Genomic DNA, 26,386 nt, shown 5'->3' with positions numbered 1-26,386 from the left:
TTCGTGATTATTAGCACCTTCGTACAACGTACCTGTGTGGCAACTGAGTTCCCAGGTATCCAACACACACACGCGCAAGCACGCATGCGCAGGTACGCACGCACACACGCACGTACAAGGCCACCACACAGGCATCGACAGTGATTCTCTTATCTTTACCTACTATTTGCGTGGCAGTTCTATTTATCAATTTGTTTTTTTGTTTAATATTATTTCTCTCTCTCTCTCTCTCTCTCTCTCTCTCTCGTGTATATATATATATTATATCTATATATCTATATATATATATCTATATATATATATATATATATTAATTATATATATATTATATAGATATATAATATATATAATATATACAGCTATATATAATATCTTTATATATAATAAATAAATAAATAATATATTTAATATAATATATACTATATATATATATATATATCATATATTAAATATATACAATTATATATAATTAATTAATAATATATAAATAAATAAATATATATAAATAATAATATATAATATATATATACATATATATACATATTATATAATAATATATATTATATATATATATATATATATATATGCACAATAATAAATGTAATTCGAGACCTTTTGTTCAAGAGCGGTCCTGTTGCTCCTTCTCTCACCATTAAAGCTTCTAAACGTTAACAATTTTTACATTAGGTGTCAAACATGCCTATCATAAGGACGTACTCATCTGACCAATGAACTACGTCAATCTATTTACCTTTAAATACATGTAAATAGCTACAACAAACAGCCGCATCTAACTGCTAAGACAATAAGATGCCCAGGCCTGAAGTAGAACTCAAAGAATGAAGTGGGATATTTGGGCCTAAGGAAGCTACTGAAAAACTATTAAAAGAAAAAATGTTACAGAACCTAAGAAGAACATAAATAAGGAGAGAATTCCAAAGCACTGTCACGACATAGAAAGTGTTATTTAATCTTGTAAACCCGGGATAGCAATTCTCCCAGAGAATCTTTGAGTGATGGTGTGGTCTGTCGGGTGTTGCATGGTGTTAATACAGTCGAGATATTGAAATAAGATCACGCTGAAGAAAAAATAAGATCACGCAAAGGAAAACGATCAATGCAACGGTAGAGACGAGACGAATGTAGCGTTTAAAACGAAATCAAATTTATTGCACGCCTTCCTCAAATGAGTTTAAAATTAAAAGGCTATTAAAAAAACGTACTCCGAGTTTAGGAACTTAGGTACGATAGTTTAAGAACTTAGGTACGATAACCAGAAGTAAGAGAAAAGAAAGGTAGCCAAAGGAGGGACTCGAACTGATTAAAAGTACTTAGGCCAATTGTATCCTCTGGCGAGGGAGAGAATACACTTGATTCGATTTATTTCCAACTCCTCGGTTGAAAAAAAACTATATATTTCTTTAAAACGTCCAGAAAGATTGCGGTCACGCATATTCTTAAATACAAATAAATATCTTTTAAATCTGACTCTGCTAACACACGAATTTATATATTTCTTGATAACTTTAAAAATCCCTCTGTCATTGTATTCCATCCATACTTACCTAATGTGTTGCTTTGCAATGTGATAAAACTTCTATCGTTTTTTAACAAAATGCAATTATTATATTTTTACAATATATTCTGTTACAAATATATATATATATATATATATATATATATATATATATATTATATATATAATATAAATCGCAGTAAAAATACTTATTTGATTAACAATTCATTACCTTGATACACTGTAGCAGACTGATTCTACAGCTATGTTTCAATGAGACGAAAGTTCTGTCAAATAATTTCCCATGTGTCAAGCGCGTCTAATTATTTTTTTTAAATCACATATGATACACGATGCGAGCATAAATCCTATCTATTTAACAGGTACCTTAATTAAAAAAAAGATAAATGGTTCTTCTGTTATAGAAACGAGCTAAAACATAAACAGCAGCAACAACTAAAGGCATCGTGTAATGATATGCTGAAAGAGAGTCCTCGAAAGTAAGACAGTGAACAAATAGGGTAACTCTCACATAAACAATTGGAAGGAAAAAAAAAACAGAACTGTCGAAACAGGTGGATAAATATAAAAAAAAGAAGAGGAGAAGCAAAGAAGAGAGAAAAATAGAGGGGGCAAAGCGATGGGCGTAACAGTAGTAGAATAGTTAGAGTAGACTCACTATAAGGGGGTTTTGGGGGTTGGTACCACTCCTGTCTTCCTTTCCCTGGAGGGGGATGTCGTATTACCTGGAGAGGGGGAAGGGGAGGTGGGGCATCGTCGTCCTCAGAGACAGTGAATACCCCTCCCAACCTGACCATTACAGGGTATAGGACCCGACCAACCAACCTGGCTTGTTACACCGCTCCTCTGCAAATGTCACCTGGCCTCGTACTTGCACTTGCGCACACACACACACGTACGTACACAAAGACGACAACTAACCCCTCCCCCCCCCCCACACAAAAGGGGATGGACGAACGTACGAACTTAAGAACACACTCCATCGGGGATGGAGGTTACGCCAGGAGGGGAGGGGGTCGTCGGCATGCCCCGTCCTTCGGGAGTGGGGTGCCTTGTTTAGGGGAAGGGGGGTTGGTGGTCCATGAGCGCGCCCGTTGGATTTCTGAGCTGGCGAGGGTGTGACTCACAGCTTTCGAAAGTATTAAGCCAGCGTCAGGAGCGGTGTCGCAGCTAGAACGTCTCCAGCTCTCCCGCGTGGTGGTGGTGGCACTTCTCGAGTCTTCAACTTCCCTGTTCTTGTTCCCTGATTATACACCAGGCAAGGCCCTTAGCTCATCCTTAGCTGCCTCTTCCATGTTCATCCTAGACTCTCGTCTCATTCTTCTTCCTCCTCTCTGAGTGATTCTCCTTCTATACTAGAGAACTTTTATCATATTTCCAGCCTTTTTCTCATTCTTAAGCCTTACCTTACCTTATCTTATCATTGGTCTCATCTTGTCTACTTTCTCCTCTTCCTCTTCTAACGCTCCTCCTTCAACCAAAGGCCTTCTTCCAACAACTTCTACTCCTTCAGGCATTCAGCTACCGCCTTCTCTTCCTCTTGATATACCCTCCTTTATTTCACCACTTTCTTCGGGAAAGGCCCCTAGCTTCGAACTTCTACGTCTTTCTTGCCCTTTCCTATCTCCTATTCTTCTTCAATTGCTCTTACTAATCATTCTTCTTAACCCTTCCTCTTCTACTGTCACATCTTGCTTTTGCATTACCACTCTTTCACTGTTATCAGTACTGTTAATCAGTTTGTGATAAGTGACTAGTTTATAGTGTTTGTGTGAACGTCTTTGGATAACGATACAGAATCAGTCTTCTTTTTTGCTTTGCCTTTGGAGGACTTGTGCTTCAATTTGCTTCTCTGGAAAATATACATTTATATAGATGAATCCCATTTTTGCACGCTAACCTAGTTAAGTAAGGTTTTGAAATATGTTTATCAAAGCGATTTAGAAAAAATATATTGAAAAAAAGAAGCAGTGTTACCAATTTACGGTGGCAGAAGGGAGCAGCTCTCCAACAAGTTATCCTCTGCCTTCCTCCCCCCAACACCCCCCCGAACCACCATGTTCCAAAGCCGACGATCGTGAACGAAAACCAGGAGTTTTTAAGTATTCAGGGTATCTTAGTGCGAAATGGAAAATCCACTGGAAAACGGAAAGCTGATCAGATCAAGAGTCAGCGAGTTGGTGTGCAGGCGACGGAGGCCGAGGAAAACGGCCTTAAAGCCTTGAAAGCCTGGAATGAAACCGGCGCCTCAAAAGTGAACTAAATGAGGGCTTCCGATGCCCAGTAGCTTATCGGGAGTCTAGACGCTTCCAAACCCTCGAACTCCATCTTATCTACTTATCTATCGATTTCCAGTTCGAGAGACGGATATGTCCCTTCCTGAAAAGGGAAGACCCCTTAACATGGGGAAAATGGCATACGCAACAAAGAAAAAAAAGCGCTAAGGGGTGACAGAAATTTAAGTTCTTACTCCAAACCCTTCAAAACGAAAATGGCATCCCGCGCCATTACGTTTTCTTTACTACTGGAGAGATCTAATCTCGCTAAGTGGGTTTCCCATTCTGATCTAGGGATGAGGTCATCTAAGATAGGTATTCCTCCCGTGAAAAGGAGTAACTTCCTTATCGACAAAATGAAACGGAAAATAACTCGCACCTTTCCCAGTCCCTTTTTTACCACATGGAAGGAAAAACCATCAAATGATTGTAGCATACTACCTTATGAGAAGATCCCTTCATACCCTTCAAAGTCATTCGTGGGCGAGCTTTTTAACCCATAACGGATGAACCGTTCTGAAACCTTCAAGATTTCCCTTCAAAATTTTTTTTGTTAATTACTGTAAATTCCTCTAAGATATCTAGGCTTTTATAAACATTTCTTGATTACGATATGAACTCAAGAATGCTAATAGCAAATACATAAATGAATCATACATGCCACAAATGATTATCAACACACTACCCATAAAATCAACGATAACGAGTGACAAAAATGAATACGTACTTCTACTCTTTTCCAGTGGCAATAAGCAAACATGCAACTACTACAGTTTTTTAACCACAACAAAATAAACATAAATTGAGCACTAATTTTACAAACATAGAATTCATACCCATCTATTGCTCTTAACTAAACTGCCGTGATAGACTTCTTGCTATTATTCTCTTGAGCTATAAACTTACTTGCAAAAAGCAGAACTGAATTACACGTCAAGCATTGTAAGTGAAATGTAGGTATGAATTACCATAGAGTTTCACGATTTAATTATATTCTGTTCAGTCATTTCAGAGACGGGTGAGATTTCCAAGTGTAATTTGATTGGTAGCACCTGCAAGAAAAAAATGTGCAAGTGAAGTGTAATTTCTTACTTCAAAACATTTTTCGAATGTAATTTTTCCGTTTAATCACAAAAATTGCTTTAAATTCATTGACAATATCAAACTTCGTTCTAAAGTGGCTAACGTGTTGCAACCTCTTATATGACAAGACATGGCAATTATCATTCAGGACTGCTTTTTCTTCTCTTTTTAACATAAATGTTGAAAGTACATATCCTTATCCACATACTTCAAGGGGATTCTATGCTGCTTTAAAAATCACCGTATGAATAAAAGGAAGAAAAAAAAACGAACGAAGGCTGGAAAACCAAGACGAGGACGAAAAGACTAGAAAAATCCTCCGCATTTCACACCAGCCGGCCTGCCATTCTTGGTGGCCTTACCTGAGTCACTATTGCCAACTAAGGTTACCAGCGCACCGACCCGCACGCGGCTACTCGTATTACTTTTTATATCGGGAGAAGGGGCCCCGCGGCTATGCGTTTGGCAATACTGCATTGACATTCTTGATAGCCGGTGATAGCGGACATTTCTTTTTTGAGAGGCCACCGAAGGGCAGACACATTACGCCAGATTTTCAGCGCTTGGTTCTTTGTTTCAATCGAACTTAAGAGTCAATCAATGCATCACATCCGTGCTTTAAATGCGAGAAGGAAACTTGATAAAAATTCATCAGCTGCTGTAGAAATTATCTGGCGAGTTGATTTCATAACAGTTTCCATACAACGCACATTAGTTAATAGAACTCAACTAGCCGACTTTGCGTTGAACGTTATGGCAATATTTGCTTTTCCCCTACACGTTCTCTGAGAAAATTACCTGTTGTACACTATGACTGTGCAAAACATAATCACAAAATAGTATCAGTCAATTATATTAACCATAACACTACAATTCAGATTATTCTTATTGACGAAAATTTTTTTCAATTAGTTGCAAACGGAATGACTAAGGACCATTCCGACAAATATAGGACCAGGTGAAATTCATTCCAGCTTTTAGCACTCATTTCTCCATTGATCTGTTCTTATTAGTATTTAATACTTTGGGTTTTTTTTTTCTGGGGGTGGAATCGGCATCAGTTTGCCAATTATTTTAATTAGCTTATATAGCTCTTGCATATTTTTTATGCAATATTCACTTAACCTACTTTAGCCTATGAAAGTGTCTTACACAAGCCATCAATTCTGGGCCCGTAAGCACGTACAGAAGCTTTTAACATACATGGGGATTTAATGTCTCGCCATTATTTTGCAATTAGTTAAATTTATGTCAAACCAATGGCCAACGGTACAGTTGTATAATGGAATGCTTCTACATGGCATTCACTTGTGCCTGCAATGTTTTGCATATTATTATAGAATAAGGAACAAAGTGGATAAATAAATTAATCATGGAATCCCTAATTAAATAAACATTATAACAAACTACAAAGTAATAATAACACCAGGATATTGCATAAAAAAGATTTATCGCATTATACAAAATAGGTATAATTTATCTGGCGAAACTATCTTCTTTTCCACAGAGATATAACTGAGAGAGAACTCCGGTTTTAGTAAAAGTCCATTAAATATTGAATAGGTTTGCGCGGCTGTTTCGCAATTGTGATTAGTCCTCCTTAAAATCTCGTTTTCTTTTACCATTTTCTTTTCGTCTTATTGCATGTACGTTTTCTTTTACAACTTTATGGACGACTTAGCTTTTTTAACCGTACTCCTTAGAGTGCAATAAATCGTACGGGGTTCCTGTTAAAGATTGATAAAATGACTGTTGATTTAACTCTGTTGATAAAATAAAATAAAAAAATTGAAAATTAAATTATTGTGAAAGTAGTTAAGAATGTAACTGGGGTAACTAATTTCCCTTGAATTGATCGCGCGGTAATAATAACGATACTACAGATATGACTAGATAACTGAATAGGTAAATGATATGCTCCGCCAACGGTGACAACCCACACAAGGATCTTGAGAGAGAGAGAGAGAGAGAGAGAGAGAGAGAGAGAATGACATGCACTCAGCTGCCACTCGGAAGGGTTTATTTTTATCTCGAAACCTAACCGATAGCGCCTCTTGACCAGCCGCGCGAGATCTGGTCCCATGCCGTCCGTTTTTGGCCCCGGTCACCACAGGTCCCCTTCCCCATAGTATTTTTAGAAGACCAACGCACCTGACACTCTCTCTCTCTCTCTCTCTCTCTCTCTCAATATATACACAGGCACACATATTTCCGAATAGTAAAGCCTGCTATCCGGATATCAAACAGGTCAACACTAATATTTGGGGCGATTTTCTAATTTCTTCAGTTACTGCAAAGATATTAATAACGCAGACAAATTAATTAATAATCAAGTAGACTTCCCATTCAAATATTACCACATCTCGTAGGGCATGCATATATTCACATTTACTAGTAAGGAATGGACGATAAAGGCAGCTAACGTTCTTGTAAGGAAACTTTTCGAGCTACTCTTGGTCAGACCTTTGAGACTGATACGGGTACGTTATGCCCAAAGATAGAACAAAGCCTGTTACAGTAGATTCACATCACCCGTGCATCCAATGCCTAGGCCAGTCCCTTACGACGCTCCTGATTGGCTATTGATGAGCCAATCACAGGGTTGGAAACTCTCAGTCTATCACTCGAAAGTTCACATAGGCATGATGTATGTTCCGCCTCTTCCGAGAGATACTTTTGAAAGACGTATCCCCCAGGAGCGGTGGAACATACATCCTGCCTATGTGAACTCTCGAGAGGGACAGAGTTTCCATCCCAGTGATTGGCTTATCAACAGCCAATCAGGAGCATCGTAAGGGACGGGCCTTGACATCAGATGCAAGGTTGATGTGAGTCTACTATAGCTAAAAAGGGGAAATAGTTATCAGCTTAGATGGGCGGGAGGGGAATTTAAAAAAAAATGGTAAAGAAAAATTAATAGAGCAGACACATTTTAAATTTATTTTAATAATTCATTAACACACACACACACAAATACACACAGAGCTATACAGTATACGAGATAGACTAGGGACAGTCACCTGGCTGAATATATTACTATTGTAAACTTCGTTATCGTAAAATACAAGAATGGGGGATACCCACCTGCTATTTTCCAGTTAATTTGCCAACGAAAAATGGAGATAAAATATCTTGCAAAAATGGGAGGAATTTTGATAAGTTAACGAGTGATTCCGCCCTTAATAACAATAATAACATATTTTGGATATGTGCTGGCAATGAAATATTGGTGCTAAAAGGTTTTAAATAAGAAAAAAATGGGAAAACGCTGAACAGAAAACGAGTTGAAGTAGGAGAATGGTACAGTCACAGAAAATAGGAATCATTTAAAGTAAGAATAATATACTGCTAATAGATTTTTGTTATAATATATTGGTGTTAAAAGTAAAATTCAAAGCCGCTATCTTGAAAAAAAGATCTTAATCAATAAAGAAAACGGCAATCCCCCAACAAAAAACGAGATGAGGTACACTATGCAACCAACACAGAAAACAGGAATTTCTTTATCCAAGAGGATACTGCTTTAAAACTTAGATATAACACTAGTTCCCTAACGCTTACATCGAAATACATACATACAGTCTTGAACGACAAACAGTGTTGATGTGTGTGTACATACATACATACAAACACACACACACACACACGCGCGTGCGCACACACACACACACACACACACATATATATATATATATATATATATATATATATATATATATAATATATATATGTGTGTGTGTGTGTGTGTGTGTGTATAATATAATATATAATATATATGTATATATAATTTTTCTAACTGCGACTAAAACAGCCTTATTATTTTAATAATAATAATAATAATAATAATAATAATAATAATAATAATAATAATAATAATAATAATAATAATAATAATAATAACAGAAAAGCAAAAAATGCATTATGAAATAAGAAATGAACTGATCAAACTTTATTGATCAAATCAAAGCGTTGAACCCTCTTGTTTTATAATCTAATTTCTTCTTTTCTGTTTAACATACGAGACATTTACTAGCTTGTGTGAAATAACTAAATAAGTCGAGCAGATCACATAAGGATCATGAACAAGGCGCACATCTGTATGTGGGTGGGTTTTGGCAGTGCAGAGTGGTTGAACACAAACTATAAATATTAATCATCTTATTTTCACCATAGTTAATTCTATGAGAAAGAGAGAGAAAAAAAGATTAATTAAGGAGAGTGAGAGGATGGGGAAGTGAATGGATGGAAGAGAGAGAGAGAGAGAGAGAGAGAGAGAGAGAGAGAGAGAGAGAGATATGGGGGGGGTTAAGTGAATGTAGTTAAGAGAGAGAATATAAATTAAGACAAAACTATTATTGGTTCTCGCTTATTATTATTATTATCATTATTATTATTATTATTATTATTATTATTATTATTATTATTATTAAAAAGCTAATCTTCTAAATAATGAGCTGAATACCATTATCTACTCATTCTTCTACTGAACAAAAATTATCCGAGAAAATACGATCCGGTTATTGGACAGTGTCTAAGGTTATGTAACCCGTACGTCATCTTAGCTTAACAAAGATCACCCCATCATTACAATAATAAATAAGATAAGAAATGAAGGGACAGATAAGTACACATAAAGCTGAGAGAATAACAGAAATGCAATGACTTCCAGGAGCACAATGCAAGGCCTCGGTTCTCGAAACTATGCCTACTATAAAAATAGCTAGCTCCCCCACCCCTCCCCTCAGACGGAGAGGAGGGTGGGCCCTCACGCCCGTGGTAGGAGGAGGATTAAGTATTACGTTCCCCTTGTTGCAAGAGTCAAATGGGGAGTGGCAAGGGGTCTCTTCGAAAGACGGGGCATAATTCCTCTTTGATGAGAGCTTATCGAGCCATCACTTGGCCAATAACAGCCGGACAGTTGTATCTATTAATGCAACCAGTGACGTTCGTATTTATGACCACGATAAGGCTGCAATTTCATGGCATCGTGCCCCAAGCCCCACTGCCCTCAACCCGTCCTGACCTATTTTAAAATGAGGCCTTTGATGGATTTAGAACGAAGCACACCCAACATTTAAAAGACGAATGCAATAAAAATCTCTTGGCAAAACGATGTTCCAACTTAGTTAGTGGTAAACGTTTCCCAGGAAACGTTTCGAGCAATCGTTGGCGATCGTTGGTTGCGGATCCCTGTCTGTTTATCTCCCGGTATCTATTTTAGTTCCCAGGAATCGAAATGCTGGTGGCAACTGGTAACGGACTGAGTGCACAACACTGCCCAAAAAGCATGACGGGAAAGTTGATGCTTGTGAAATGCAAGAAACACTGATTTATAAATTAGTGAAACTAACCTGAGTGCGCTGCCCGAGCAACCAACCCTGCCGCATTCTTCGGAGCATTGTTCATAGCACTAGCAGATGACTCAACGTCTTGGCAGCCATTTTCTAGGAGCCGTTTTAGGGCTCCGGCCATCAAGGGAAAAGCGTCCCCAGCTGCCTCTGTCAGAGGGGTGCTTTCTCAGTTCCTCCGCTCCTCTCTCTTCTTCCCCCCAGCCTCCCCCCCTAGAGCTGGCGCCGAGGGCTCGTGGTGGACTCCTGTGCCACATTGGACACAGTCTCGTTCGGAGGTGGTGGTGGTGGTAGGCGACGAAGGTTCGCTGGTTGTGAAGCTGCTGTGTAGTGCCTCTGCTACCGTACCTCTGGTAGCCAGCCCTTCAGGAGGGAGAGAGAGAGAGAGTGAGTGACAGAGATAGAAGGGGTCAGCAGCGGCGCCTCCTCCTCCTCCTCCTCCGCCATTCTCTTGCCCCAACGCCTTTTTGCAGGCCGCCCACTCGAGTGTGTCTCTCTATTACAGGCACCACCACCAGCAGCCGTGGCAGCAGCAGCAGGAGCCGTTCTTTAGCCTCTCTGCCATTCCCACCTTCGCGCCCTTCTTCATCGCCGCCGCTGCCGCCGTCTTCGTCGTCTCTCCATTATAAAAAGGTGTCATCATGGATGTTCCAGAATACAGGAGGCCTATAAAGGTCAACCGGTATTGGAACAGACCTAAGCCTAGGGTCTATGAGTGTAATTTAAGGGATGCTGAGCGCATGTACCAAGACAACTACAAGGTTTATCTCGCCGAGAAGGATTACAGGCTCCGAGGTCCCAGGGACTGGTCTGAGGACAAGCTTGACCGATTCGCACACCTGCGAGCGGGGCCTCTCCGTCGGGAGCAGTCCCTTCAGCCTTTCTCGAGCCGCCATGAGACTTCCTCTACCGTCGAGGGAATTCTCACGAGGGCCTCTCTCGCTCGAGAGACTTCGGAAGAGCTCCCCGCCACCTTGAAAATCGAATCCAAACCGGTCCCCGCTTATGACCCTCAGAAGGAGACTCAGAGCCTGGAGGAACGCCTCGCTAGGCTCAAGAGGCTGAGGGAGGATCTCGGACTCCCACAGGACGCCGAGGCCTCGAGAAACACCCTCCGAGACTCAATGTCTCGCACCCTCGCCAACGACACGGACAGTTCCTACAAGTCCGAAAGGACATCTCGCTACAGGTCAGCCGCTGCATCCGGAGCAACCAGTGACGAGTCCTCTTACAGCTTCAAGTCGGAAAGGTCAGCTAAGGTCAATGGCATCGGAGCTTCCTCCTCGTCAATCGACGATTACAAACGAACCCCAACTTTCGAAAGGAAGCGAGTGGAACTCGACGTTACCCCCAAGATGGAGCGAAAGACCTTCTCCGCCAGGAAGGACTTGGACGACGACTTCTCGGCGTCCAAGACCGAAAAAAAAACGGAACGGTACTCCAAACTGTCAGCGACAACTGCGTCCTCCAGTAGCCCCGTCAGGAGCAGGAAGGTCATTACCGCTACGGAAAAGCTGGACCTGGATGATGAGGTGGACGATGCCACCCTGGCCAAGATGATGAAGAAGCTACCATCATCTCAGGAGATTCTGGAACGAATCAGTAAAATGGATCTGGATGACTGACTAGATACACTGATTGACGGACAACCTTGAACCGGGCATAATTAGTTGTTTACACTGATAGCTGCTGCAGTATATGACGCAGAAATAGAAATAAATGAGTGGTGGCGTACTGACAGACTCATTTGGTATTTTAGCGAAGAGGAGCAAACATCCGTGGACACTGAAAACCATAGTACTTCTAAAAAATAATATTCCAGAACGAAAATTCCATCCGTTGGCATTGTAACAAAAAAAAAATAGTTTTCAGAACAAAGTTACAGTTATTCAGTAAAACGAGGTTGTTCGTCAATCAGTATGGTAGTTGTTTTATTGGACAATTTATTGCATTGGTAGGAGAGTTTAATCCTGGGAGTGAATTTTACCACCACCTAAATCTGAAACCATTCTTAACTTTCAAGTTCTCACAAATCAACTGTCCACAAGTTTTGCAGTGCAACGGAGTGAAGTATTATTCCATGATGACAAATCAATTCGTTTTTTAGATGCGTGAACTTTTTTTTTCTTTTTTGTAAAGCCTCTTTATAAGCGAGGAAGGCAAATGTGGAATCTTTATACTTTTTTATACAAGTGGCTTGTGAAATAACCAATTTCCCTCACCCTCACAACCCTCCCCCCACGAGCAACCTAGTGATAAACCGGACCTTGAATTATATGGACAAAAAGACTTTGATATTGAGGAATCGGTAAACGTCCCTTGACAGGTAAAATGAACCGCGTTAAAATAGGAAGATACGTTTTATAAAGATACGAACACCTCAAATGTGCTGGCGATTGGACATGGTGAACTTTAAAAGAGATACGTTCTCCCAATCCTTTATTTCCCCCTCATACATAAAAAGGAAAGCCCTAATCAGTACCAAATTACAAAGGAAGCTGCTCCTTGTTGATTAGTTAAGTTCTAAACAAAATGCAACCACAAAGAGTAAAGGAACCACCTAAAAATACGCTGCTTCTTTCTGCACCGTTGTTGTCGGCAAAAAACAACACCCCTCTTCAAAACCCTCGTGAAACTACTAAGTGCCGGTCGAGCTTATTTTTGGTTTCTCCCCCTCTCCCCCCTCCCCTCCCCTCACCGTCAACGTCGCCGACTCCTCCTCCTCCTCGTCCCCTCCTGCAGGAGCAACCTCGCAGCCGCCATGGCCTCTTCAAATGTGTGCAAGGTTAGCATGTTCTTCGAGCGCCCCGGCGCCCCTAAGATCTACAACCGCAACACTGCCATCTGGTCGGAGTACGAGTACGCCCGCAGGGACAAATATGGCGCCCACCCCTACACTCCCCTCGTCAGCGGAAGTGTCGACGTCAAATACATCGATGAGAAGTCTGTCAGCGAACGCCTCCAGGGGCTCTCCTCCTTACACATCTCCAAAGTCAGAAGACTCATCTAGATGCCCCGTCCCCTTCATCAACATCTGCTTACCCCGCCCCTTCTACCCCCCACCCCCCCATCACCATCGGTCACCGACTGTCGGTGACTAATTGTCCAGTACGTGGTGGTTTGGTTCCGCTTCTGTTCTTGTGTCAGTCACTCTCATCATTTATTCACTGCTCATCTTCACCACCTCTGAGTAGTACTCTCTTCATCTCACCTTCATCAGAGCGCATTTGCCCATCAATTATGTAAAGCAGTTTTGTCATTAATGAATGTGTGTGTGTTGGTGAGAGAGAGAGAGAGAGAGAGAGAGAGAGAGAGAGAGAGAGAGAGAGAGAGAGAGAGAGAGAGATTCGAATTACGATTTTCACGATGTATACAGGAAAACCTATGCCAACTTAACAACTGAGCATTAAGCATTATCGTAATCTAATCACACTCTTGAAGACATACATACCTACACGCAGTAAATAAGGCTAAAAAGGGCAAAATAAAAGAAACTGCTTCCTTAAATTCCATAAATAAAAGCTGGTCATGTAAAACTCACCAACCTTTTTGTGCTGAGCTCAAGTACTACGAAGAGTGACAAGGCGAGAATGAAGAAAATAGAAAGAAAAAGAAGAAAACTCGGGAAGAATGTGGTCAAGACTGAAGCCAAAAACTCTTATTGCCAAACCGACATCTGCTGCCTGTTTTTAAAACCGAAATAACACATCTGACTTTCAAAGAGCCTTCTTTTAAGACTGCTTCTGATGCTGGAGGTTTCAAGACACTTCCCCATGGGCACTCATGAGTAGAATTTAGTAAGAAGCAGAAATACACATATATACACATACATAAAACTATACAGTACACAATGCTACACGTCAATGTTTGGAAAAGATGAGTTTTAACACGCGGATGAGATTGAAACCACTTTCCACATTACCAAATTTAAGAGATAGAACGTTAATGAACTAACTCATTTATCAAATCATTCTTTGAAATAATTTTAATGATAAATCATTAGTATGAAATTTACAGTTACACTTCATTTCAAAGTTACAAGTTACGAAAAAGTGAGACAGGCAAAGAAAATCATACAGTTGATAAAAGAACATTCGCCCTAAAACATACACACACACACAGAGAGAGAGAGAGAGAGAGAGAGAGAGAGAGAGAGAGAGAGAGAGAGAGAGAGAGAGAGTTTGACAAGTGGAAGCACTTTTATCATTCTGTCAGAAAGATCGATACTGGTCGTCTTCTATTAATCAAACTCGATGAGACAGCGACAGAACGAGCGCCCTCAATTTGATATATAAATATAACACTTTTAAGCATTCCCTTGTAAACATTTATCAATCTACTTGTTTATTTGGGAGGCGTTAGATTCATGCGAAAGATGCGATACGTAAACACACACACACACACACACATATATATATACATATAAGGAAGCTTGACCTAGTAGATATTTCCATCATTCCATGCACTAAAAATAAATAAACAATAAATAAAATCCATAATTCAAAATTCTACCCCAGTCAAAAGATTTATATGAAAACAGAAATCTATAAACCTCATAAATGCCAGGCCTGTAAATCAAATATCCTTAACATTTAAACTTTTAAAGTTCACATTAACTACAAAATAAGATTTTAAGCTTTACCTTCAAAGGATCAATTCAAAAGTATCATCAATAAACTCATTTCAGTCTGAAAACTATTCAACATATATACCTGTTAGTAAAATATAAATTTCGTTCTTATCCGTAACCTCTAAATTCAATCTCAAAATTCAATTTGGTCTACTACATACCTAATGGTAAAGTCAAAATTTATGTTAAACCTAAACGACTACGTCAACCGCACATCTCAATTTAAGATCAAAATTATTCATTGTTTATAAACTCAAAAGTCTATAAACTCAAAAGCTAAAACCCGATAAATAATAGAAAATTTAATTGAGCGTCTTCAAAAAACAGCAATCATCGACAAATATACATCACCAATTTTCGTATTGATAAGGCAATAAATAAGATGAAGACTATTTATCAATCACTTTCCTTCCAGATTCACAACACCTTGTCAAATCTTAAAGTCTTTAACAACAACAACAACAACAACAACAACAAGAAAAAACGAGCAAAAACAAAAACACGTAGCCAAGTAAATAACTTAACCACTACTTTTCCTCTTCTGTTCGAAAGCATCCTGGGTATTTTCACGACTTCAAAAACAACACTGAAAACAAAACATGTCCAAGAGCAACAGCATCTTCCCGTCGTGTATCTTTAGCCCTTCCCAGTTGTGCGAACATCACATCGTCAAGCTTTGAAATCTCGAGAAAATGTTCATTAATGTACCAGACATCTTGGTCATTACACATTCATGTCTCAGGTGTGACCTGGTTCACTTAAATACTACCGTAGATAACTGAATATAAACTTATCAGTACCTTCAAGTTGAGGAAATATAAACGGAAACCTGTCAACAACACCATTAGCAAGTCAAAATAGTGATAAGAGCAACTATCATTATCTAAGCCTTATCATTCCGATACTTGAATATCAACGTGATATTCAAATATGTCTCGACAAGTACAATGATAACTAAGAATATCTTGGGCTTCATAAAACATTCAGTCTTTCGAATTAATTGTAAGTTCCATACATTATATCAGCAGCTTATTTTTGTTTCGAACTTCGCTTCAACATCATACAAACATAATCACAATCTACTCCAACCGAAAATCCACTGTATTATCTTATATCTCATTTCATTAAATGAAAAGATACTTGCATTATTTTCTACTTGCTGTTTAAATCACCAGAAATGTCATGTTTGTTAAGGTTCATCATTTCATGATTTTTTTTTTCATTTCGCCCATCTCAACCATATCATTCTATTACTGACTATATTTGCACTGGACTTTATCTTTTCTTTATGAAAATAATATAAGCTTTCTTTAAAAGTTGACATTCGTGGTATGATCCTCCTGACACAAATCAAAATAACTTATGCAGAATGTAGTACTATCCAAAGTTTCCAAAATTGATGTTAATTAATAATGAATGTAAATAAGTTTGCATATTAGAAGCAATCAACACACATGATCCGAGTTGCAAATAAATTCACAATGATAGTGATTTAATAAATAGTGAGCTGTTTATTAAGTATGTCAGCGAATGGCATTTATCAAACTATTGATAGTTTTCCTCAACATCAAGTTGTTGCACTGTATTTTCTCTGTTCTCTTGCAGCCGCCAGCATGAATGACAAAAAGAAGTGGAACAGGAGGCTGGCCCCGCACATCTACGACTACAACTACAAAGTCGGCGAGAGCTACTACGCTCCCCAGACCGAGTATATCGAAAACCGGGACTTCGTCCCAAGACGCAAGGCCCCGCCCCCGGAAGCTCAGACCTTCGCCGAGCGCTACGTCGATAGGCCCATCTACGGCAGCACGCGAGGTCTGCCTTACGACGAGAGCGAGTCGACGCTCGGAAAGCCCCTGGTGAGACGCCGAGCTATGAGCGTCGGTCGAGCGCGCTCGAAGGAACCCGAGATCGACGACGCTCCTTCAGGCACGAGGCTCGGTCGCAGCCGGGAACGCAAAGTCTCCTTCAACATGGACGACTTCCCGTCCCTGCTGGATAACGAGCTCAACTTCCAGATACCGGCCAGGAGGTACAGGAAGAGTTCGGAGAAGATCGCGAGCGAAGAGGACTTCGACATCAACCCCAAGACGAGGAAGGAGTTGGAGGAAGAGTTCAAGAGGATCAAGAACGAATTCAAGAAGGCAGATTCCGTCGAGAGGACCTCCGTCCGCTCGGCGCCCCGCACCTCCCAGTACGAAGAGACAGTCTACAACGCTGACCTTGGCGTCCCCGGAAGGAGAAAAGTCACACGCGAGGAGGTCAACTACACGCTGCCTCCCTCGGGAGCCAAGGTCCACAAGAGTTCCTATTCTGAGAGCACCAAGTTTGAGTCTTCCAAACCACCCAGGGCCCCCAGGGTCTCGCGCTTCAGCAGCGTGGAGAATGACCTCGACTTCAAACTGCCTTCGACGAGACTCCGCAAGTTCAGCACCAGCGACATCGACGACGACGAATTCAAGCTGAAGTACATCACGCCGAGGCCCAACAGCAGAACCCGCACGGCGGAGGAGGAGACCAGATTCCAGCAGAATCTCTCCCTCCGCGAGAGGAGGAGGAAGGAAGACTCGGAGGAACTCAGCTCCCACATCAGCAATCTCATCAACAGAATGAAGGACCACGACACCGAGGGAGGATACAAGTTCTCCCGCAACATCAGGGCCACCTCCCTGGACCCATACGATTACGAGCCCCGGGCTCGAGCGCGCGTACAAGCCAGGGCGCACCAGTTTTCGTATGGAGTTTCCAAGTAGTGTGGACCGTCTGTCACACACGACTGATCATTGATATCATAAGAGATATTTTTTTGCGTGTTTTCCGCGAGAAGAAATGATCCTCGAGATCCCGTCTTCCTCCGTCTGTTTTCTGCTTCGTGTTGACTTTGTCGAAGAATCCGAGACGTCTATTTTCTTATAAGTCATTCGTGTAACTTGAAACTCTGTAGTCACACGAAGTTCACCCATGCAGCTATCGTGAACTGCAGTGTATAGCAAAGAATGATGTTATATGATGTTTGTCACATCGCTGCCATCTTTTAGTGCCTTAACATTAATATTTAAAAATATATATATAATATATCAAATGCTTCCGGGATATGACACTAGCTCACCAGGAATCTCCACTCATATCCTAACTACACTTCACAATGGACAGATGAACACAATAGCTATAATAACCAAACGATAACAAAATAACAATAAAAATCATATATTTAATGACCAGGTGTGCGAAGTCAGCTTCCGATGATGTCATGAGTGACGCGTAGATTTATTGGAATCTCTGTCTCAGTCTAGTCATTCAAATGTCCAGAACTAGCATCCAATCATATCTTAACTTTACTATGATATCATCTGTCATTGGATAATAAAATAATAATAATAATAATAACTGATTATAAATAATAACTAACACATTTTATGGCTTGTGTTTTCGTCTTTTGCTCTCTTTCTCTCTATTTTTCTCTTACTCTTTTATTTAATCTTCTCGTTCACTTGATGTCTCTTTGTATTTTTTCTCCTTTTTAAGGCTTATTATTGGTCATCTTTTTTGCGAGACTGTGTGCTCACACGCAGACCTGTAGTTAGGTTCGACAGATTAAAAGAATAGATTTCATTCTTCAGTCATCCACCGTGAGATTTTGCTCTTGTTAATTAATTATATATTTTAAAATATAAATAAAAGTACAATGATAATCACGCAGTCTTATTTTCCCTATTTTTTAATCTTTTTGAAAAGTGAACGTACCTCCTAATGCACAAATATTTTCTATATTTCAACCATTTTTCAAAATCTTATTCATTTGCTACAGTTGGAAATATGTCTTAAGGGCATACTACTTTGTTTTCACAAACTCTGAAATACATCATGCTATCTACAAAGAGATTAAGCAAGAGTAAAATTATAAGGGTGAAAATCAGAGGACAAGAAGAATATGAACTGGTACATGGAAAGCCTTAAGTAGATAACAAGGGAAGACCATTTGAATAGAAACTAAGGAAAGAAGTGGGTAAAAACGGGAAATAAAGAACTCGGCTAAAATAAAACTAAAAAATCATGAAAACATGAGAAGAAAAATGGCAAATGTAATTGAAAAGCATAACCCTAACTAGAAAAAGTACTACATGATAAGAGAGGAGAAAGGCACTGTATAGTTTTCACTGGCCTCCAGAAACCCTGAAAAGCAAGAGAAAATAAATGGTCTTAATTTGAGAGGAAGATTCAGGCTGAAGAGTAATACATGCACTTGACAAAGGTGAGAAAAAAAAATACGCTTATTGTTGAATTAAGACTACCTTGAATCAACAGGCGCTCTTTCCCATTAAAAAAAAAAGGCTCCAAAAATTAAGCTGCGATTAAAGGCGATAAGTTAAGATATGAAAAGAAACTTTACATGTTCAATTAAAGACGTTTGTCCCACAAGTTGAAAAGACTTCCTGTTGTCTACATAAGCTAAGGGATGAATGTAAGAAGGGACGGCTTATCCACCTCTCATTTATGGAAGAGAAGAGCAGATGGCGAATGCGAAGGGGGGAGAAGGGTAAAAGATGTCGAAATCGCCTCTCTGAATAATATATAACTATACTCTGTTTTTTTCCATCTGTCCATCCACCTGTGGTGTTTTCGCAAGGTAACACTGCGTCCCCGTCTTTAAATAGTTACGCTATGTGTAAGTTTTAGGTAAATAAAAGGATATCTGGGTCTACATTTGCAACTGAAAAGTGTTTTAATAATTTACTGTATGCGAATTACACCGTTAATATTCGAAATAGGATATTATTATTATTGTTGTTGAATGTAAGCTGAATGTATCTTTCTAAAGCCCGGGACGCAGTGTTACCATACGCATACACCACAGCCGGATGGACAGATGGAAAAAAATCAGAGTATAGGAAGAAAGAACTGAATGACTGAATGGAAGGAGGGATTAGTGTTTTGAGAGGGTTTGGTCATGATGAAAGAATGGAGGACAATAGACTATACTCTTGTTTTTTTTTCCATCTGTCCACCCGCCCGTGGTGTTTGCGTATGGTAACACTGCGTCCCGGGCTTTAGATAGTTACACTATGTGTAAGTTTTAGGTAAAGAAAAAGGATATCTGGGTCTACATTTGCAACTGAAAAGTGTTTTAATAATTTACTGTATGCGAATTACACCGTTGATATTCAAAATAGGATATTATAATAATTGTTGAATGTAAGCAGAATGTAACTATCTAAAGCCCGGGACGCAGTGTTACCATACGCATACACCGCAGGCGGGTGGACAGATGGAAAACAACCGAGTATAGGGAAAAGAATACATGATTCATAATTGTCCTGAGTGAGGAGGGCAAGAAGACCTAGAACTCGACAGACGGTGTGAAAGAGGTACTAGAAATGAAAGGAGGCCTGCATATCCAGAAAGCACCGGCAATGGAAGACAAAAGCGACTGTTGTAGTGGCAGGTGGAGGGGAAGGGTTTGTTTTGTTTGTTTGTATGGTGTTTTTACGTTGCATGGAACCAATGCTTATTCAGCAACGGGACCAACGGCTTTACGTGACTTCCGAACCACGTCTTGAGTGACCTTCTATCACCAGAGACACACATCTCTCACACCTCAATGCAATGCCAGAGAATCGAACTCGCGGCCGAGGTGGCACGCCAACACCATACCGACCACGCCACTGAGGCGCTTGGGGGAGGGAATGGGGGCTGACGAACTTCTGGTGAGTATTTCGTCTAAAGCATGAGAGTTCATGCTAAGATAAGTCGTGAATGACACAATGAAGGTACAGAGGTCTGACAAGCCGCTGATGAGCTTTATATGTAATTACATGAGGTAGATAACATTGTGGAAGTTTTATACACAGGGGATTCATCTGCAATTCAGAATTGTAGTATGAATGTGGCAGTGACTGTCGTGATGAGTTCTCTCTTCAGCATCTCTGTTACAGTAAGTCGCTTATGACATTAGTAGAAGGGTAGATTCCTTGAAAAAATTTGTCATATAAATATGTCAGACGAGAAGGGCGTTGTATTTCGAGTAGTGTTCCATCCCTTTTTAAACAATAATGGTATTGTATGAAACAGGGACTCTTTTAACTATGCAAGAGCATCTAAATTGCAAGCAATTACAGGATATGGGGTCGATTGTTTCGGCTAAGACCGAAGACATGTTCATCTTGAAGGAACCAGTTAGAAATGGAACATAAAATTTAGTCCACGGGCCAAGCGCTGGGACCTACGAGGTCAATCAGCGCTTAAAGAGAAATAGAGATTCAAGGAAGTTTGAAAGCTGTAACAGGAAGAAGACCTCAAAGCAGCTGCACTATGAAACAATTGTTAGGCTAAAACAAAGCTAATATGAACGGAAGTGCTGTAAAAGGAATGAAAGGGGTTCGGGGCAGAAGGGTAAGAAATTTAAGTAATGCCTTCAGTGCACCGGGTGAGGTGCAATGAAGGCACTAAACCAACCTAGACACCATCAAGAGCTTTAGGCGTAACAAATCCTTTTACTTTTACCTACAAAAATGCCACACGATCCGTGGTCACTAATGTTCGCTGGAAAAATTAAACACGATAAAAACACTAATTTGATAAAGGGTAACTTTGCAATGGTGCAGAAAACCCTGCAGGTGTTTCACGAGAACACGCCTGCCCGGAGAACACTCGAACACCAACGACACGAAGTGCTAACCACAGTATAAACTGGGATACATGGAAAAAATTATAAAAATACATGTCACTTCCAAAGAAAGATAATTAAAGCTGCTTTTACTAAGACCAACAACGTGAATGTGTCACAAGTGCTATGGAAACCAATAAGCCTGATTTGGCCAATGTCATATATTATGTTTCCGGCTAAAAATGTATTTTAAATGTTAACAAGCGTTCAGACCTTTAACAAGTTTATTATGTAGTTGAGCACTTACAGTGCTTACATGAAGCTCACTTTAGTCATAAATAAACTACTATACCGGAAACGTCTCTCAAGAATCCTATCAAACATTTGCTAGCAGAGAGTCCGATCTGAATATTATTTGAAACAGGACTTTATACCTTGGATTTACCATTGTTACGGAGTTTGCTGTGGATTTCTCTAACGTAAAATCATTGTGAGGATGGAGTAGACTTCCCCCTTCACTGCTGGGGGTGTGGGGGATTTCCAGGTCATTCGGGCAGATGCTTTTACTTTCGGCATCTTCCTGGCGTTAAGTTTTCATAGCGTAAAACTTGATACCTTGAAGTCGAGCTGCTTGGATAATTGCTGCCGGAGGAATAGGAAGTGATGGAAGGTTTGAAGAGAGGGCCGTTAGTATCATGGTCTTCGTTTGGAGGAATTCGTAATTTCTTACCTGCCAAAGCTTGGGACTGCACTGATACTGGAAGCACATCGTGAAGTAATGCTTTAAGTGGAAGAAACTTACTGAAGTAATGCTTTCATGTAGAAGCACGCGATGATTGTAATGTCAGCCTTTGCGTGGATGTGATGGCTGAGGGTAACTCATGGAGAAAATCTGAAGGATTTCTGAACGGTATTAACGGCGAATAGCGTCATACTTGGAAGCTGTTCGTTTTCCCTGTAGTCAGTCCTTTATGTATACTCATTAGTTTAATTTTGCCCAGTTTGGCTTGGAATGATCCTAGATCTCCCGGTGGTGGTTTTTGCATAAATGAGTATGTTGTTTTCGTTTGACACTTCTGGATATAAAATTGATGGTGATCTTTCTGGTGATATTAGTAAGCTGGAAAAATTTGGAAAAATAAACAAGATTACAGGAGAATTTGATTTCTTGAAATTTAAAAATTGCAATGGTCCTCTGTTTGGTCATATAGGTATAAATGATGATTGTGTAAGAAAGACAAGAGCTAAGAAATTCAAGGATGAGGAAGCAAAGATTTTAATGGATCACCTTAGAAATATGACCTGTTTCAAGCTCAAGATGCTCACAATGGATACTAGAATATCCCAAACTTACTGTGATGCGTGCCATGTGAGTATCGGAACCAGACTGGATTACATTATGCATTTGGAGTCAACTCACAAAGGTTGGTGATTCTCAGTGGAAAATGTTGGCTATGGATCCGATTTGACAAATGTGTTGACACAACAAACCGAGACTTTGTCAAAGCTTTTAGAAAGCACTTCGAAAACGAAATCTTTTCCCGATACGACGACTCCGATTACAAAAGCCAAAGTACCACCGATTTGGGTTGGACAAACTTTCGAAAGATTTCAAGTTGAAATTGAAGATTGGAGTACGAATAACATACCACAGATAGTGTATATAAATAAAATTAATTAATTGAAAGTTTGAAGAAGAATGAGTGTGTTAAGGAATATGTGATTACAGTCGTAACAAATCGTACAGTTGACAGTTCTTTGATGACCATTCACAATGTCTCAGAGGTACGGCAGAGAAATATGCGAAAACTAACGCTGAAAAGTGTAATGACATTATGGAGAAAGTCCTTGCCTTTTCAACTGACAAATCAGAGAGTTGCGAGAAATTTCTAGATAAGTTTGAGAGTTTGATGTCTGAAATATCTAGAGGAAAAAATAAATACTAGTCTTAATTATGTAATGAGTTTGATAATGATAAAGGCAGCTTATGAAGGAGGAAAAATAACTGCGGACGAAAAGACCCGTATCAAAGAAGTTTTTGAAGATGGGTTGGAGAGGAAACCTGTTGCTGAAGAAAATGTTGTTCATAAATTGTAGATGGAATTTAGAAAGCTAAAAAATAGAAAACAATAGAGATTCGATGGCAGTTAAATCTTTTGACAGTTCTACGTTTTACACGGATAAAAAAAATATAAAAGTCGTTACCAGAATTGGAAGTTCTACGTTTTACACGGATAAAAAAAATATAGAAGTCGTTACCAGAATTGGAAGGAGTTTAAAGAATCACCAAACTTCAACAGATTTAGGAGGTCCACTTCGAATCCCGGATATTGGAGGACAGAGTCCGGTAACTATAGAAGAGGGCCTTCCAGAACGCAATCTAGATCGTCTTCAAGAACGCTTTTTAGATCATTTTCAAAAACACGTAACAATTCTGCTGGAAGATTCCATGCATCACCTAACTTTAGATTGCAATCAGATAAGAAAGTTAATGGAAGATTAAATAATCTTGAACAAAGATTATTTATGAAAGAAATGAATGAAATAAAGGAGTTGATAAAGAATGCAAATAATGTCAGATTTGTGTCCGAAGAAAACAAGGAGATATTGATTGGTCGTACTATGGAAGTGCACTTCACAAAAGAAGTTGAAGAGGCTATGATTGTCGACAATGGGTGTCCAAAAACTCTCGTTGGAAGGGAATAGTTAAACAGATATCTCTATTCAAATAACATAACGAAGGAGGATTTGCAAAGTAAGTCTTTTTCTCAGGATTTTAGATTTGGACATGGACCGGTTTTTCACAGCACAGAAACAATTAGTCTTCCAGTTTCATGGAAAGAAAAAGATACTGAAGATGGCTTTGTGAAAATGTTGGTGGATGCATATGCGATTAACGCCAAGAATATACCATTTTTTTGTTTGGGAAAAACACCCTAAAGGATTGGAACGTAAAATATAATGCATAATAATGTCATGGCCATTAATTTACAATCCTTATCCTCAGGGCTTAACCAGAACATAATGAGCCACATATCCAACTAATGCGTGTGGTCAAAAAATATTCTTAAATAAATAAGCATGGCTTCTGTGTAACAGCAAAGCATGGTTTGAAAAGGGCTAGAATTTTAACATCGTGCAATATAGGTAATGAAGCCGTGGAGAAAAAAGAAAATAAACACCTAGAAAGGATTAACCAAACTAATAGAAACCCCGAAGGAGAAAGGATGCAGCTACGAAGGTCACGGGCCTGGATTAAAAGCAGCCCTAAGCCATCTTGGGCATATAGTTTATACATCCGACCTTGTACGGTAAACATGTACTTTCATTGTCTGGTTCCTTGAGGATGGAGGCATACTGAACTCAGAAAATCTTGGAATATAGATTCTCCTTTTTTAGACTTTGTACCATTGAGGTCCTCTCTGGAAGTTATACATACACATACGCATAAACACACACATATATATATAATATAATATATAATTATATATAATATATATATAATATATAATAATAATATATATAAACAACAACATTATTATAATAATAATATATGTATAAATATAAATAAATAAATATATATTATATATTATATATATCATATATATATTATATATATAATATATATATAATATAAAATACATGATATTTCTCACCATGAAATGACATCGCTGAAAAACATCCATTAATGTACAATTTAAAATCGAAAATAAAGACAATGTATTACTCCAAGCAGAGACCGTAAGAAACTTACATTTTTCTTTTGAAACACTCTAAAATACATTGTCTGTGTGAGTGGCGGCCACTCACCTCACAGTAAAAGTCCGCCCAGACACAGACTTTGATCAAAATAGCCACACACCCTGCAACGAACTCCTTAACCTGTTCATGCCCTATGTGGGCCAAGAGATATAATTATGACCCGTTGGCTTAAACACGTGGTTTCTCCTGTATCTTGGGTAGGTTGGCTATTGAAGACTACATATCTTCGGCACCAAGGAAGTGAGTAAAAGATAACCTTTGTCTTGGGTGTCTTTCTAAATTCCCACATAAATGTGTAGGAAAAGTGAACATTTTTTTAGGTCATATTATATGGACATATGGAGTAACTAAGAAAAATGTTAAGTTTTTCACGTAACAACCACGATATTGCGGTAGGTCTACGGAGGCTAAGATATTTCACTCCACATTTAAAAATAAATTCTAAAAATTCATAATTTTCGTGTGACAGTTAATATATAAGCCTAAATATCTTCAAATTAAGAGAAAATAACCTGTATAAAGTTCAGTTTGATATATTTAAAATTGTTAACTTTAAAAAAAAAAATTTAATTTGCTTAAAATTACTTCTGAAAACTAAGTTGAATAAATAAAAGTCTAAGACCAAGAAGATTTAAACGACATATTCGCAGAACAATTCCCATAAGTTATAAAGCCTCTGCAGTTAAACGCATTGTCACCCGGATTCTCTCTCTCTCTAAATCCATTTAATTCACCGCCTAATCACCGTTTCACATAAGTCATTTTAAGTGCATCGCTTATTTCATCCCGGTTAAAAAGGTTTCAAAAGAAAAGTCTTGACGTCAGCAGCACTGACATCAGCCCGACAGGTGACATCCAGAAAGTGTGTGGAAGGGAAAAAGTAACGGGACTTGATATCTGGGCGTACGAGACTGAGTGCAAGGCGCAGGTGAATAAACCAATATTAGTTAGTGCCAGTCGACGTGCTGTTAATGGGGCTTCTTTGCTTGTGTATGAAGAGGTTGTGAGAACGTGGAGGTTTTCACATACTTCATCCATAGATACACGCAATATATATATCATACACACACACAACACACATATATATATATATATATATATATATATATATAGATGTATATATATCATTATTTATATATTATATAT

At 39.1% G+C, this 26,386-nt stretch overlaps 2 protein-coding genes across 3 annotated transcripts in view; both read left to right on the top strand.

The window, feature by feature from the left end:
• LOC135203136 (uncharacterized) overlaps window positions 1-18,566 on the top strand; it is a 91,446-nt gene extending 72,880 nt beyond the window's left edge. The window contains exons 1-3 of one of the 2 annotated variants that reach the window (XM_064232799.1): window positions 2,637-2,795; window positions 12,987-13,352; window positions 16,480-18,566. In XM_064232799.1, coding sequence (XP_064088869.1) covers window positions 16,488-17,627 — 1,140 coding nt within the window. In that variant the 5' untranslated portion in view covers window positions 2,637-2,795; window positions 12,987-13,352; window positions 16,480-16,487 and the 3' untranslated portion in view covers window positions 17,628-18,566. Of the gene's footprint in view, window positions 1-2,636; window positions 2,796-12,986; window positions 13,353-16,479 lie in introns of those variants that run through there. The other variant, XM_064232800.1, reaches the window with a different exon arrangement.
• Window positions 9,636-12,542, top strand: LOC135203137 (uncharacterized). The gene has a single exon (XM_064232801.1). It carries the CDS (start codon window positions 10,886-10,888, stop codon window positions 11,867-11,869), a length of 984 nt encoding a protein of 327 aa, XP_064088871.1. The 5' UTR covers window positions 9,636-10,885; the 3' UTR covers window positions 11,870-12,542.
• Window positions 18,567-26,386: the final 7,820 nt, after the last annotated feature.

The sequence above is a fragment of the Macrobrachium nipponense genome, chromosome 33 (assembly GCF_015104395.2).
Source record: "Macrobrachium nipponense isolate FS-2020 chromosome 33, ASM1510439v2, whole genome shotgun sequence".
In the NCBI taxonomy this organism is placed as follows: domain Eukaryota; kingdom Metazoa; phylum Arthropoda; class Malacostraca; order Decapoda; family Palaemonidae; genus Macrobrachium; species Macrobrachium nipponense.
This window is presented reverse-complemented; position numbering and strand designations above follow the sequence as displayed.

What these genes read in the sequence shown, in the direction of transcription:
- LOC135203137 (XM_064232801.1), top strand. Translation starts at nt 10,886, where the DNA reads ATGGATGTTCCAGAATACAGGAGGCCTATAAAGGTCAACCGGTATTGG.